Source organism: Choloepus didactylus, chromosome 19, assembly GCF_015220235.1.
Source record: "Choloepus didactylus isolate mChoDid1 chromosome 19, mChoDid1.pri, whole genome shotgun sequence".
NCBI lineage: Eukaryota > Metazoa > Chordata > Mammalia > Pilosa > Megalonychidae > Choloepus > Choloepus didactylus.
The window spans coordinates 36991712-37009044 of NC_051325.1; the positions used below are offsets into that span (position 1 = coordinate 36991712).

General features: G+C 35.8%; 1 protein-coding gene across 7 annotated transcripts in view; it reads left to right on the plus strand.

Annotated features, from left to right (window-relative positions):
• The window catches only part of CBFA2T2 (CBFA2/RUNX1 partner transcriptional co-repressor 2), a 188701-nt gene that overhangs the window by 147844 nt on the left and 23524 nt on the right, over positions 1–17333 (plus strand). For all 7 annotated transcript variants that reach the window (XM_037811202.1, XM_037811199.1, XM_037811198.1 and 4 more), the window contains 5 exons: positions 1805–1948; positions 8540–8781; positions 11421–11510; positions 15054–15235; positions 16180–16433. In XM_037811202.1, the coding sequence (XP_037667130.1) occupies positions 1831–1948; positions 8540–8781; positions 11421–11510; positions 15054–15235; positions 16180–16433 (886 nt within the window). In that variant the 5' untranslated portion in view covers positions 1805–1830. The remainder of the gene's footprint in view (positions 1–1804; positions 1949–8539; positions 8782–11420; positions 11511–15053; positions 15236–16179; positions 16434–17333) is intronic.

The window sequence follows — 17333 nt, forward strand, 5'->3', positions numbered from 1 at the left end:
CAGAGTGTTGCCCACATGGCCCTCAGATGGCTGCACGTTTGGGGGAGCATTGCTTCCGTGTCCATTTCTTACACTTTAAATTGAAGTTAGCAGTTATTAAAGAATGAAAGCCTGGTACTTAAGTGAAAAGCTGGAATTACAGAGAGGAACATAACTCAATTTAAGGGCAATTGTGGTAATCTTGACTATTATTAACCAAATATGTAACAAGTATCCTTTAATAGGGAAAACAACTTTTTGAAAGTATTAGAATATACTCCCCAGTATCATGAAGTCTTATTCTGATAAGACCAGACCTAACATCATTAAGTTTAAAATATCTAAATTTCTCTTTCTGGAATTTGTTGCCATCTAATGTTATCAGACATTATGAATTGTTCCCATGGGTGTAGTAGGTTTAGAATCAGCCCTACTGTTTAATCTTTTTGAACACTACGCATCATAGATGGCATGCCTTATGTCAGAGAAGTTGACTACACCTCTTTTTTTCCTACTTAGCGTAATTGATATGTATAAGTTTTGGTACTTCATCGTTAGAAGTAATTTATGTAAAACACTCTGCACAACCGATTATAATACTGCTGCTATGCTGTGCATTTGAAGCCTACTGGACTAGATAGTCCCACATTAGGTTTCTTCTTTACCAACTTGATTCATTTTTTTAAGGACATATCAGTTAAGAATACATTTGAGGTCAGCTGAATTGGTAATTGTGTTTCTTCCTTTCTCAGCCACTGTCCTGACTGTTAACTGACTGTTACCTTTCAGTCATATCACTCCTTGACTATGTTTCCTTATTTATGAAACAGGAAAGCTAATTGCCCCCTGCCTATTTAAAGTAACTTTTTGCATTGATTTTTTAAAACTCACAAAAGCAAAATGAGATGTACAAAATTATTTCAGCAAAGTATGTAACAATCTCTATAGTGTGATATCTATGTGTAAGAAAGGAAAAAGTTGGCATACACACATTATTTGTGTGTTATTTACCACTGCAAAATTATGTGTCATCAAAAACATTAGTAGTCTGTGGGGAGCAGAATTGGATGGCTGTGGGAGAGGAATATGGGGAAACTTCACTGTGTGCCTTTTTACAAGATGGAAAGTTTAAAAGAATGTATAACAAAATTTTTAAAATAATAGCTTCTATATACCCAGCCCTTGGTATCATACAGTAATTGAAATTTTGTGTCTGGTTTATTTCACTTTGCATAGTATTTTCAAGGTTCATCCACATTGTAGCTTGTATCAAAGTGTTATTTCTTTTTGTGGCTGAGTAATATTCCATTGTATCGATATACCCCATTTTGTTTATCCATTCATCTGTCAATGGTCACATGGGTTATTTACACCTTTTGGCCATTGTGAATAATGCTGCTATGAACACTGGTATCTTGGCATCTGTTTGAGTCCCTGTTTTTAGATCATTTAGTTATATACCTAGGAGTGGAATTTCCAGGGCATATGACAATTCTAAGTTTACCTTTTTGAAGAGCTGCCAAATTGTTTTCCAGAGCAGCTGCGCCATTTTACATTCCCACCAGCAGTGTACGAGGGTTCTCGTTTCTTAGCATTCTCTCCAATGTTTGTTATTTTCCATTGTTTGTATTACTATCATTATTATAGCCACCCTGGTTGGTGTGAAGTGGTATACTTATATTTTTGAGAATCACCATTTGACCCACTACACTAAGCATCTTCTTTTCTCAACCCTCTAGGAAATTATGCTGGTATTTCAAATTGTTGTCACTATTTTTATTATCTTACAGAAAATTCTAACCTCTGTTCCTTTTATTCTTTACAGGTGGCCCTGAAAAAAGAGTGCCAGCAATGCCTGGATCTCCTGTGGAAGTGAAGATACAGTCAAGATCCTCACCTCCCACCATGCCACCCCTCCCACCAATAAATCCTGGAGGATCGAGGCCAGTGTCATTTACTCCTACAGCATGTGAGACCTCTTAATTACTTGGGTTTGTAGTTCAGAGTGACATTTGGATCTAAGCGTCTGACCGCCATTGAGCCTTCCACATATTATTCACCATTTTCAGAAAGTTATTTTAAGGAAAATACAAACAATCTCTAGTTGTTTCTTAATTTTATAACTTTTCTTTTGAGGATATTACTTAGCTAATTTGGATATTTGGAAATTTAGTATCTAAATATTCTCTTTTTATGCTCTTTTGCTGGCAAGTATCTATTTTAATTTCTTTGACTTTAAAATAATAAATTTAGATGATTATTTCCATTTATACAGAGCAAAGTATCTTTAATAAAATTAAAGAAGTACTTAAAAAAATGTTCCAAGACTGTCAGAGTAGTAAGGTTCTTTATAAAAGAAAAGATTATATTAGCCAATAAATATATGACAGGGTGGTCAACCTCGCTAGTCATCATGGAAATGCAAACTATAACCCAATGCAATGCCATTACATACCCACCATAACGTTCAAAATGAAGAAGAATGTCAAGTTCTTTTGACGATATGGAGCAACACTCATACATTGCTGGTTGGGTTGTAATTTAGCACGAGCACTTTGGAAAATAGTTTGGCGTTATCTACCAAAGTTGAACCTCCATATACCCTATCACTCAGCAATTTCAATTCTTCGTATATACTCAAAAGAAATACGTATATGAAGTCTAGATTTTAATTTGAATCTTCTGTCTTTCCATGCTCATGTTAACCCCCATTTCACTTTTGACTCTTCCACATATTTTGCCTTATAAAGCAGAAGAAGAAACTGTGTATGGAGTGGTCACAAAGTGTCAGGGCACTGTGCTAGATGCTATATGTGTTTCCTTATTTTAAATTCCATGATACAAGCTTGCAAGGTAGATGTCAATAATTTTGCTTTACCAGTGAGAGTATTGCTGATGGTGAGTTAGCTCTAGGTCTGTGCAACTTCAAATCTCGTGTATTTTCCTCTGTACCATGCTATCTGTGCTCAGAGATTTGTGTTTTGTGTGTTTCATCATTTTAAGAGGCCAGAGAAAAGTCTAAGAGATACAGCTTTAATGGATAATTTTTTTTCTCCTAAATATTTGAAATTGATTAACTGACAACTGTAGGCTACAGTTTGAGCCAGAGTGAATGAAATGAAATTTGGATAGCCTTATTCTTTTTTTTTTTTTTTTTTTAATTCAGTTTTATTGAAATACATTCACACATCATACAGTCATCCATGATATGCAATCCACTGTCCACAGTATGATAACATAGTTATGCGTTCATCACCACAATCTATCTCTGAACATTTTCCTTACATCAGAAAGAACCAGAACAAGAATAAAAAATAAAAGTGAAAAAAAAAAAACACCCAAATCATCCCCCCATCCCACCCCATTTGTCCTTTAGTTTTTATCCCCATTCCTCCACTCATCCATACACTAGATAAAGGGGGTGTGATCCACAAGGTCTTCAAAATCACACTGTCACCCCTTGTAATCTACATTATTATATAATTGTCTTCAGGAGTCCAGGCTGCTGGGTTGGAGTTTGGTAGTGTCAGGTATTTACTTCTAGCTATTCCAATACATTAAAGCCTAAGAGGTGTTATTTATATAGTGCATAAGAATGTCCACAGAGTGACCTCTCGACTCCATTTGGAATCTCTCAGCCACTGAAACCATTTTGTCTCATTTTGCATCCCCCTTTTGGTCAAGAAGATACTCTCAGTCCCACGATGCCGGGTCTACATTCATCCCCGGGAGTCATACTCTGCGTTGCCAGGGAGATTTACACCCCTGGGAATTGGGTCCCACGTAGGGGGGAGGGCAGCGAGTTCACCTGTCGAGATGGCTCAGTTAGAGAGAGAGAGGGCCACATCTGAGCAACAAAGAGGTACTCAGGGGGAGACTCTTAGGCACCATTACATACAACTTTAGACTCTCCTTTGTGGTAATGAGCTTCATAAGGGCAAGGTCCCATGCTCAAGGGCTCAGCACATCAAACCACCAGTCTCAATGTTTGTGACAACATACGCTAGGGGATTAGCATCTCAAAGTTTAGAGATAGGCCTTACAATTCAGGGATAGAGTTAACTGCTGTAAGAGCTTACAATCTAGGTACTACTACAATTATTGTGTCCACGTTAGGCTATGTTCTAAGATTCAATTCTGAGTTTACACGTTGTAGTTAGTCCACATTGGTGAGGCATCATTGCTCTCACCATGTTTTCTCCAACACTTTTACTCCTATATATATATTTTCCTACAATTTTATAGACTTATATTCACATACCATACATTTATCCACAGTGTACAATCAGTTGTTCATGGTATCATCATAAAGTTGTACATTTATCACTACAATCAGCATTTGAACATATTGATTACTACAAGAAAAATTGTTTTTTTTTTTTTTTTTTTTAGCAATAAGAAAAAATGTTAAAAAGAAAAATAACATGTCATACAATACAATATACTACTAAGGACAGCAAATAACACCACTACCAAGAATCCCATATTACTCCCCTATATCCCTTTCTCATATACATTTAGCAATGGCATATTGCCTTTGTTACATTTAATGGAGGTATATTACAATGTTACTGTTGACCATAGACTCCAGTTTGCTTTGATTATGTTTTTTCCTGAATACCATCCCTTTTTCAAATTTCTACATGGTTGACATTCATTTGCTTTCCCACATGCAAAAACATTTTTGTATTTGTATATTTAGTAACAGTCATTGGCCACTCCAGTTTTTGCCACGTTATACAGTCCCAGTCTTTATCATCTATCGTTACCTCTGGTGTTATACATTCTCCTATCCCACCTCTTTCAGCTTTACTCACAGACATCTTTGTTCAGTGTACTTACAATACCGTGCTACCATCACACAGCATTATGCTATCTATTTCTGGATCTATGCGATCAATCCTAAACATTCTGTAGTCCTTCAGCATCAAATGGCTGATCTCTGCCCTCTTTCTATCTCCTGGTCGCCTGTTTGTCAGCTTTTAACTCCCAAAGTTTGTTCATTAATATCTGTTCATATTAGTGAGACCATACAGAATCTGTCCTTTTGTTTCTGGCTAACTTCACTCAACATAATGTCCTCAAGGTTCAGCCACATTATTACATGATCCATGTCTTTGTTCTGTCTTACAGCTGCATAATATTCCATCATGTGTATATACCACAGTTTGTTTATCCACTCGTCCTTTGATGGACATTTGGGCTGTTTCCATCTCTTGGCAATTGTGAATAATGCTGCAGTAAACATTGGTCTACAAATGTCTGTCTGTGTCTTAAGTTTCAGTTCCTCTGAGTATATACCCAGCAATGGAATAGCTGGGTCATATGGCAAATCTATATTTAGCTTCCTGAGGAACCTCCATACTGTCTTCCAGAGTGGTTGCACCATTCTACATTCCCACCAGCAATGAATAAGTGTACCTCTTTCTCCACATCCTCTCCAGCACTTGTCATTTTCTGTTTTTTGGATAATGGCCATTCTGGTAGGTGTGAGATGATATCTCATTGTGGTTTTGATTTGCATTTCCTTAATAGCCAGTGAAGTTGAGCATTTTTTCATATGCTTTTGAGCCATTTGTATTTCCTCTTCAGAAAAATGTCTGTTCATGTCTTTTGCCCATTTTTTAATTGGATTGTTTGTCTTTCTGTTATTGAGATGCAGGATTGCTTTATATATTCGGGATATTAAACCCTTATCTGATATGTGGTTTCCAAATATCATCTCCCATTGTGTAGGTTGCCTTTTGACTTTTCTGGCAAAGTCCTTTGATGTACAAAAGTGTTTAATTTTGAGGAGATCCCATTTGTCTATTTGTTCTTTGGTTGCTCGGATAGCCTTATTCTTAAATTTCATTTTCTATATCAAAGTTAAGTCATGTTATACATAAGTACTGTCTTAAAATGAAACAGATTTAAATCCTGACTATCATTCAGATTTCAGGGTACAGACAATAGGTATAAATATATATGAATTCAGCATTTTTTACCTCTATATTTGGCTACTTGGGGCTGGATATGTTTTATTTCCAAAAATGTGATCACACCCCTTTACTAAAGAGGCTATGCAAAAGCCTGTCTGAGTCTCTGGGTGCCTAAAAGCACAGTAATGTATTACTTTTATGGGTTGCTTCAAAAGCGGGCAGATTTCTAGTGACAGTTGACCTTTATGTGTAAACGAAGAAATGACAAACCATTGCGACTAATTTTCTAGATTGCCAAGACTGAGTATTGAACTTTTCTTTCCTGTAGCTTTAGTGATCTTCTTTAATAGATGACACAGAAGAGAATTCACCCTCTTTTTCTCAGCCTGTTAGTCTTCAGCAGCAGTTTCCTGAGCACTTACCTTTTGCTAGCTAATGAACAAAGCCAAAGTAGATATGTAAGATAATGTTCATCAAGAAGTTCACTGTCAGTTAAAGCAGTGGAAATATAGAAACAAATAAGTATAATTTGATAAATAAAATAGTGGAAGCATGTTTGAGGTACATAGGTGGCACAAACAACGGTTATTAAATCTACTAGGGTTTACTTGTGAATCGAGCAGCAGAGTCTGTTAAAGAAGGATTCTTAATACAAGTCATCTATGAGGTATATAGGATAAAGAAGCGTTTGCTGGGTCAAATTTGAATAACCATCAGTACAAGAAGGGAGCATTGTTGGTCACTTGACTGTGTGGCTGGCTTAGAGGAAGTAAAAGGGAAATGGAAGATAACTTTGCCTTAGGCAAAATATAAATGTCATTTTTCTAAGTTAGGTAAAGTTTAAATGACTGGTCCTTTAAATGTGGCTGAAGTTTTCACTTATATTATTTGTCACATTTTTAGATTTTCAAGCTGACATATGGTTAGTGAAAATCTATTGACACTGAGATACCAGGTAGTTTTCTTTTGCTGTTCAATGAAGAAGCAGATTGTTACTTACAGCTGTCCAAAACTTAGCTCTAGGATTATATTCTGAATTAAAACCAACAAGAAATAAAGGTTAAGAGTAATGGGATTGACTGATGAATGGGTGGGCTGACTGTGGTATGTACATGTGATGGAATATTGTGTGGCTGCAGGAAGGAATGAAATTGTGAATGAACCTTGAGGACATTATGTTGAGCTAAATAAGCCAGAAACAAAAGGACAAATAATGTATGGTCCCACTAATATGAACTAACTATGATGAGCAAACTCTAAGAGTTAAATTCAAGAGCATAGGTTATCAGAAGAGAGAAAGGGTAGAGATTGGGCAATCGAAGCTTAAGGAGTACAGAAAGAACAATAAGGTTGATTGTGAAAGTTCAGAAATGGATAGCACAGTACTGTGTGATGGTAACATGATATACTGTAAGTATAATAAAGCTGAGTTTGAATGTGGTTGAAAGAGAAAGGCTAGCATCATGTATGTCACCAGATGGAGAAGTTAGAAGATAAAAACAGGGACTTTATAACTTAATGAAACCTAGAGTGGACAATGATGGTGGTTAATTGTACAAGTATAAGAAAGTTTTTACGTGAACTAGGACAAATGTACGTCACTGTTAAAAGGTGTTAATAATAGGGTGGTGTATGAGAAAAAAAATACCACTAATGCAAACCAAGGTCTACAGTTAACAGTAACATTGTAATATTCTCATTAATTATAAGAAAGACACTATACCAAAGCTAAATGTCAATAATAGGAGGATAAAAGGGGTATGGGATTTTTTTTTTCCCAGAAGAAATAAGAATGTTGTATTGACTGTAGTGGTGAATGCATAACTATGTGATTATACCAAGAGCCATCAGTTGTACTCTTAGAATGGATTGTAAGGTATGTGAATAAAATTGTTTAAAAAAAGAATGATGGGAAAATAGGAAAAAAATGTAATTAATTGTAAATATTGTAATTTGAGCAAAAAGAAAAAAACATAGGAGCGTCCTGAATGAAGTTTAGAAGGTGCTTTATTGAGTGACAAAGAATTGGACAGAATTAATCTCACATTGTCAACTGACAGAGAAGCTGATTCTGATGGATATGAATATTTTGATTGGTGAAAGATATATATACACACATCTTATAATAAGAATAGATCATTAAACCTATAACTTATTAAAAAAATAACCCTTGTATTAGCACAACTATCTGTTTTCTGGTTGTCTCTTCTGATTGACTGCTTAGCTTCTTGGGGACCCTGAGTCTGGGAGGCAGATACGACATAAAAGATAGACATGAGTGTCTACCCACTGGAAAGATGTATTCTTCCAAATTCATCTCAAGCAGTACCTGTAGCAGAAAATCTTTCTTAAAACTAACCACCCTGCCCATGACACCTGTAGAGTGAGATATGCGTTCACTGTGCTTTTGCAGTACTCTGCACATTTCTGTTGTTGTATGTTATTCTAAAATCATTTTCCCTCCAGTCTTTTCCACTATGCAGAAATCTCATTGATGGCAAGACACCCAGTCTTGTTTAATCTTTAAACTTGTGCTTTATAAATTTGAATGAATGAGCAAGATAGCCAACAAAAAGAAATTAGCAAAGATTCCTATGTTTTGCACTTAAACCAAGTTTTTTATTTTGGCTTCTTTTTAGTAAGCAATGGAATCAACCATTCTCCGCCTACACTGAATGGAGCTCCATCACCACCACAGAGGTTCAGCAATGGTCCTGCATCTTCCACATCATCTGCACTAACAAATCAACAATTGCCAGCTACTTGTGGTGCTCGGCAGCTCAGCAAGTTGAAACGCTTTCTCACTACACTTCAACAGTTTGGCAATGATATCTCACCCGAGATTGGGGAGAAGGTGCGGACTCTTGTTCTAGCACTGGTGGTAAGTACTTAACTATTGTTGACAGCTACTTGAGTTTGTGGCTCAGAATAAAAGCCAGCATAGAAGTTGTATAGGTTTGGGAATCAGCTGATTCCCAAACCTATAGTAAGGTGGTAAATTCTACAGTTAGTGTATAAAGCTGTGGAATTGTGGATTTTGTGATAACCTTGTTTATCACAGAAACATATAAAATCTGTAATGTTTACCCTGTTGTTGCTTATGGCATTGATTTAATTCCAGTAGACAGCTTTGAATTTGTTTCAAGGCTGGGTTTCAGCAGGTGTACTGAAGTTCAGCCAAGTTAATGCAAGTTTCATTCATTCTGTGCCTGATGCTTTGTTTCCAAACCAAAGAGAAAAGAGAAATAGGAAGTTTAATTCTCAAAAATAATAACTTGTCAAATTGTAGGTTTCATGGTTTAAATAAGTAGTACCAAGGAGATCACATTTTTCAGCTCCTCATGAAAATACATGAGGAGAATTTTCAAGGTAGACTGTTTTCTTTTCTATAGAGTTATTTTCTGACATTGACTGACATACTCTCAGTATATATAAGCAAAATACTGCCAGTTCCCATTGTTTGTAAATTGAATTTTTCAAGATTTACCTCCAATAAAAGCACCCAGTTCTCCTTTACACTAGCCTTTATAGGTGATAAAAAGATGAATCACACTATCAAGCCCTAAAGCAGTTCTCAAAGTATAGTCTGGGCACTCCTGGATTCCCGAAGACCCTTTCGGGGGCTCCACAACATCAAAGCTATTTTTATAATAATAATAATATATTATTTGCCTGTTTTTTATTCTCTCATGAGTGTACAGTGGAATTATCCAGGGGCTACAACATGATATTGCAACAGATTAAATGCAGCAGCAGATAGGAAAACCCAGTTGTCTTCTGTTAAACTGCACATTAAAGAGAATTGTAGAACTGTAAAGCAATGCCACAATTGGGGTAGGAATATACCCCAGTTTATTTATTTTGCTCTTAATGGACATCTACATCAATTTGGGACAGTGTCAAGAGGACATTTGCTAGAAGTAGTCACAGGAGTTGGCTATAGTTGTGCTCACAGCTAAGATTTATTACAAGGGCATAATAAGGATGTACAGATGGATCATAAAGGAAGAAGACACAGGTAGAGTCTGGAGGAATCCATGGGCAGGCTTCCATAGATTTTTGAGGCCTTGGTATATTCATTGTAATAAAGATAAAAGATTATCATTCTTTTTTACACTAAATTTTTGTTCCTGATTATCAGGACCTTTGGTTGCATTGTAAACATGTCAAATATATACAACAAGTACTCAGTTAAAATTTTAAATAAATTCTTTTGGTATGACATGAACTATAAACATTTTCATCTAACATGGTTAAATTGGATATACTCTTTTGTCCCAAAGAAAAATAGCTTCAGTTTTATGTTAATGTCCACTGTAAAACTCAAATGTGTAGAAATGTTGCACTTTCTAAATATACGCAATTTCATATCCAGAAATAACTGCTGTTGTGATTGTTCTTCCAGACTTGTAAAATACAGGTATAAATGTGTGTGTGCTTTATTTTCATAAATGGATTCTTGGAAAACATATTGTTCTCTTTCTGATTTTTTCACTTTTCCTGATTAATGCATACAAATCTGCACCCCCACCCCCACCTTAGTGTTCTCATATATGACTATATCATAATTTTTTATGCAGTTTACTGTTGGTGGTCCTTTATGTTTTCCTTTTTTATTGTTAAGAAGCAATAGCATGCTCATGAATAATTTGTGTGTTACATCCTTGAACACTTGATTTTCTAAAAATAAATTTCTAGAAGTGCTAATTGCTTTTTCAGGGGAGCAGGAATTCAGGTGAAAGGCTGGTATTTATTTATTTATTTATTTTTAGCTTGTTGTTACCATGCTGTGTTCTAGGTATAGAAATAAAAATGTTTTGCAAACTCTGAAGAAAATATTTTCACTTGTTCTTTCACTTTAGCAGAGGTAGGGCGATTCCTAGTTTAAAGCCTACTCTTTTGAGAAAATGCAGGGGGAGTGCTAATAACTTGCCTGACAATGGCAAAAACTTACCCATTGGGAGTCTGCCTATCTGGAGTTGTTCTGATGTGCAAACGGACCACTTAAGGCTAGAAGGCACCTGTTGTTCTCGTTTTTTGTTAATTTCCTGTTTAGAAGATCTGCTAGGAGGTACGCAGAACCTGTGAAAGAGATGAACCTTTGACAGCTGAGGCCCTAGGTTGTTAAACCCAGAAAATGTCTTTAAAATTGACATCCTGGACATAGTCAGGATCTGTTCAGCATTGTCAGTAACACTGTAAGTGGATCTCTATAGGAGGGACCTGAGTGCCTCTCGTCACAGTAATGAGGAAGGCACTGTCCTATTCTGCAGCCCAGATTGCTGCTCATAGAGGAGAATTTAGACTTGGGGTGGCGGAGAAGAGAATCAAGGAGGCAGTGTTTCTGTCATTCTACAGTAAAGGAAACAGAATTTGGTTAACCTTTGAGAGGGGTCCAAGGTTCACAATAGTGCTCTTGCAGTTATCCTTTTCCTCTTGAAAAGGGCTCAACACTGTCAGATTTATGTTAAAGTGTCCAGTTTTGGAAATTGAACAATATTATTTTATTTATCTTTTCAGAATTCAGCAGTCACAATTGAAGAATTCCATTGTAAGCTCCAAGAGGCCACAAACTTTCCTCTTCGTCCTTTTGTGATTCCATTCCTCAAGGTAAGTAATACTGTGAGATAACTTCTGAATTTAATTTATCCTTTGACATTTCTTCAAAATCTGCTGCTGATCCCTGTTCTGTGATTTATATCAGGGTGTCATGACAGATTTTCATATCTTTATATTATTTGAGGCTATGAGTACAATCTGCAGATAAGCTTCATGCTTGATGAGATAAGCATTGTAAAAGCTTTGAGTTATGATCTGTGTGCAGACCCTGCTGGTAGGAAATAGGAGTAGGAAATGAGTATGGGAGTGGGATGGAAGCTGGGCTCTTAGCAAGGAAGAACCTGGACTCTGAATCTTTTCGGTATAGCCGAAAGAGTAGAGGAGGCTCTGAGAGGAGGCTGGTGAACAAAGGAGGGGCCTTTGCTGTTTGGACTTAGCCTGAGGACAGGAGAGGTTGTGGGAGGACAGTATATGTGCTTTCCCAAACCCCATCTAGTCTTTTCTAATAATGTCCTCTACAATTAATTTTCCCTGGAACATAATTTTCAGGAAAACTGTTCTAAATTATCATGCTTACCTAATATGTGAAACAATGGTATATTTATACTGAATATGCTCTTTTTAAAAGAACTTTTTATTTTTAAATAATTTTATACTTATGGAAAAGTCACATAACAGTGGTACCATAAAATCCCTGTATATCCTTCATCCAGATTCTCCAAATGTTAACATTTTTCCACATTTGCATTATCGTTCTTCCTCCATCTTTCTGTTTCTGTTCAGAAATATTTGAGAGTAAACTGCAGATATGATACATCTAAATTTCTTAATATAGTATCAAATCAGGGAGTTAACCTTGCTACAGCACTGAAGACCTATCTATAGACATTATTCGTGTTTCACCAATTGTTCCACTAATGTTCTTTACAGCAAAAGAAAAATACCTTTGTTGGGGAGGGATTGAGTTCCTGGATCCTATTCAGGATCACACGTTGCATTAAGTTGTCATGTATGTTTAAACTTCTTTACTCTGGAATAGTTTCTCAGTCATGATTTCATGATCTTGACATTTTAAGGGGACAGAGTATTTTATAGAATGCAGGTGAGTGCTATCACTGCATTCCATAAGAAGGCATAGATGTTAATTTTATCCCATAATTAGTGATGTTAACATTGATCTTTTGATCAAGGCAATGTCTGCCTGGCTTTCCCACTGCTAAGTTAACTATTTTTTCCTGTTAAAGGTTAGTTTTTTTAAAAAAAGATAAAAATTATGATTCATACAGTTAAATGAACATGTGTCAAAAATTTTATTTAATTTATTATTAATGAGAGAAGCAGTAAAATGTTACAAGTTCAGAGAAGAATCCAAACAACAGACACATAGATCAGGAGTAGTGATGTGAATGGGCAAACAGACAAAACTGGGTTCTTCCACAGTGGGCAAAGGAAGTCAATTGAACCTCTACCTGACTTAATTTGCATGTCCATAGACAACAGTGATTTTGCATTGCTATCAGTTATCTATAACTTACAGAGTTGTGAAATATTTAGAAAGGGGAATTCAGATACCAGTGTACTCTAAACTAGGGGTAGGCAAACTATGGCCTAAATCCAGGCCACCACAAGGTTTTATATAGTCCTGGAGCTGGAGCTAAGGATGGTTTTTACAGATGAACATTTGCAGTTCATCTGGTAATAGAGATTACTAACTTTGAACCCAATAAAACTAAATGTTATCTCCTCTCCACCTCTTTCTTCAAATAAGAATTCCATTAGTAGAAGGCAGCATTACAAAAAAACCATACTCAACAAAATAAATAAAAGAAAAAAAAATTGTACTCAGTTGTTACTATAGTTTGAATTTTGTCAAGTCAACATTTGTGGACATTTGTTTCTCTCTCTTATGTAAGTACCTACATAGTTTCTCCAGTTTTGTCTCTTGACCCACAAAGCCTAAAAACATGCTATATGGCCAAATAAATATGCCCCCTTTCTCCTCTTTTACCTTTTGTTCACTTTCTAAGAAAATGTAATAGCGTCAAAAAGACTTTTTATCCTGTAAACCTACAATTTCTTTAATAAGAAAAAAAAAAAAAGGATGGGTCATCTTACTGAGTTACTGATTACAGATATTAGAAACTTTTTCAAGTTAGAGCATAACACACATACAGGAAAGTGTTTAGATCTTAGGTGCACACTTGTATTGCAGCTCTGTTCTAATAGCATTGAAGGCTTAGCATCTCAAGGCAGTTGATGAATTTATCAGCCCTGAAACAGCTGTGCTAGTTCTATCTTAGTCTCCTTTCTATATGTCGGAACTGGTAGACCATTATTTCCCCAAGACACTGGAATCAAGAAAGATTTGTGAAATTTATGTTAATAAGAAATAATTAGCATGTTTCTTCATTCATCAAAGGGCACATGTTACAAATGTAACAATATGACATGGTATTCTTTTCAATTATGGTTTTATAGTCGCAATGAGATTGAGGTTATAGAACTGACTACAGTCTTTTAACAAGCTTTTTATTTTGTCAAATTCCCTATTCTTAACTGTGTTATTTTGGAAAACAGCATGAGGTAGGTTGTTATGGCAGCTTTTTGGCTAGCATTTGGGTTTTTGTCAATTTATCTCTGCTTTAAAACAGTCACTAATTATGGTGCCTGCTAAATTAACCCTTGGTGAAGGGATGACTACTTGCATGTATTAAAACTCTCCTTTCTCTTGCTCATCTGTTTCTCTTGAATAAAAGACTTCTATTATTGGCTCAGCATGAATTGTTTTTAAACTTATGGGGGAAAATATATTTGTTTTATGTTTTTTTTAAATAAAGGGAATATAGGAAAAGTACATTTTATATATGAAGGAATTAAAATTATGAATTTTCAAAAATATAGAGCTTTTTACATGATTTTTCCCCATTAAAGGTTTTAGAGAAGGGAAATATCAGTGCATAATTAATTAGGAAAAGTCTTGAGTGCCAAAGCCTAGTCTGAGACTGGTTACCTTCATTCCTGTCATTCCCACTGTTCCTTTTCAAAAACCCCATGTTCCATTGAAACCATAATAATTACCATTTCCAGAATTCCATGGCAGCTATATAGAGAACATGAAGGGAAGATTGTTTGAGCACTGCTATTAGAGATGGATTGGGATTCAGCAGAGAGAAACCACAGCTAGTAGTGACAGAGAAGAAAAGAGTGAATTCCTCCTGCTCCTCTGTAGTCAGTTGTAATTCTCTCACTGACCAATTCTTTAAAAATATATAATATTTTTAAATTACTATCTTCAAACATTTATTGGGCTTTGATTTTGTATGGGGCTACAACAGTGAATAAGGCACCTTCTTTAAGGGAAATTACATCTTGTGGGGACAAAAGACAAGTCAACGAATAATTCAAGTACAATGTAATAGATGTTACTTTACTCACAGTAGAGTCATGAAAATCAGTCTGACAAGGAGACAGGGCTTTTGTCAAGTATCATCTGGTTTTTATCTTGTGTCATCTGGCCTTTTGAGGTGCTGAGCCTTTTTGGGTAGGGCCCAATGCTTGGATAACTGCTTCCAGCCACTGTCTTCTCTTTTCAAGGCCAACCTGCCTCTGCTACAGCGAGAACTGCTACACTGTGCTCGCGCTGCCAAGCAGACCCCATCCCAGTACCTGGCTCAGCATGAACACCTTCTGCTCAATACAAGTATTGCCTCGCCTGCTGACTCTTCTGAGCTGCTCTTGGAGATGCATGGAAACGGAAAGAGGCCCAGTCCTGAGAGGTGAGCAGAGAAGAGCTTTGTTGCCCTTGCTTTTCTGAAACCACTTTGACTTTCTCCCTTTCTTGTGAAAGAAAAAGCAATTAATTGCCGTGGTTGTAGATGGGTATATATTCAGTTGCAGAATTTCTAGGGTTAGTTTGCTTTATCCCAACATCAAGCAGTAGAATGAGTCTAAAATCTCTGCAAGTAGTTCTCAGACATGAATATTTTTCAAAAACTCTTCAGATGACTTTGTATAACCCCTGGTGAGAAACTCTGCTCTAAAGCATTCTGTGTCCACTGCTCCAAAACCATAACTATAACTTGCCAAACACATTTTTCCTGATGTGTGAAGTTTGCAAAAGTATAACAATTACTGGTATTTGTTAATTACCTTTATTGAACAGATTATGAATTTATTCTAGAAAATACAGTATGAGTGGTTACTAACATATTCTATGATTTTTCAGGGAAACAATATTTTAACCACAGTGGAAAATTTGCCATAATTGAAGCTGAATGACTGAAAACTCCACCAATTCACAAGTGGATTAGTTACATGAACCTTTTTTCTCCCTTTTAGGGAATTATTTATCTCTAAGAACTCACCTCCATAGTAACAAATTTCACCTCAAAACATTTCTCAACATAATTAAACCCTATAACCCTCTGTGTTCCTGTCACATAAGGCAATGCTGTCATCTCCTTATTCTCTCGCTTCATGGGGGTTAGATGTTCCTGCCTGGTCACGGATGGATTTGATCTCACTTTTCATGCTGGAATAAATCAGCAATTTACATTATTTGGCTGGTCCCTGAACTCATTCTCAGTTCATGCCTCTTCTACAAACTTCTCCTTATAGTCTTCCTGTTTAGGAAAGTAAGTGGCACAAAGTAGGTGCTTAGGAACTATTTGCATGAACATTTGCTGAGAGGCTCAGACATGTGCTTTTGATACTTCTACAGGAGAGAAGAGAATAGTTTTGAAAGAGATACAGTTCCTCCTGAGCCTCCTGCCAAGAGAGTGTGTACCATCAGCCCTGCTCCCCGGCACAGTCCTGCCCTCACTGTTCCCCTCATGAATCCTGGGGGCCAGTTTCATCCCACTCCACCACCTCTTCAGCACTACACCTTAGAAGATATCGCAACTTCACATTTGTATCGTGAACCAAACAAGATGCTAGAGCACCGGGAAGTTCGTGATAGACACCACAGTCTTAGTAAGTAACATGAGCAGCATGGTAATGATGTAAATTTAGATTGAATATCCTTTGAAGTTTGTTCTATAGCTACTTGTTGAATTGTAATTTGAAAGCTATATCTCTTTGTATATATGTTATATTTCACATTAAGGAAATAACTGAAACTATGGTACTATAACTCATAACTACTTTGGAGATTTCCTATATATCTACTTGTTAAATCATATTTTGAACTATATTACCTTTTTGTATATATATTTCATAGTAAGGAAATAACTGAAACTGGAATTGTGACTTCTGATATTCTTTGAAATTTGCTCTCCAACTACTTGTTAAATTGTACTTGGAAAGTTATCACTTTATATATATATATATGTATATATATATATATATATATATATATATATATATGTTCTACAATAAAAAAATACAATTTAAAAAAAATTCAGATTGAATCCTTGGGATTCTTTCCTACTCAGTGAGAAAATAAAATATCATCATCATTGCTTTTTGCCACTGATAATATAAAACAATATTATACATAAATAAAAGAATATTAAAGTTGTAGTTAATCTCATTTGAAATTGATCATACTTCATACCTTTTTGCTACCATCGTTATATGAGAGAAGTAGCTATTTCAAGAGGAATTTAAAAGTAATAGGATTGCTTTCAGGCTGAATAAATTAAATCAGCTTGAGATTTAATTTTAGATTAAAACCAGCTTGAGAAAAATAGCAAAATGAATGCTGTGATAAATGGAGATTAAAATTTAGGAAATATTTAAGAATAAAAGGACACCATTCCTGTAACTTATTCTCACATGAATCAGGAAAAAACATAATAATAAGGAAATGTGATAACCTGTTAACATTTGGGAAATATGGATAGAGGGAGAATTTTTATACTGTTATAAGTA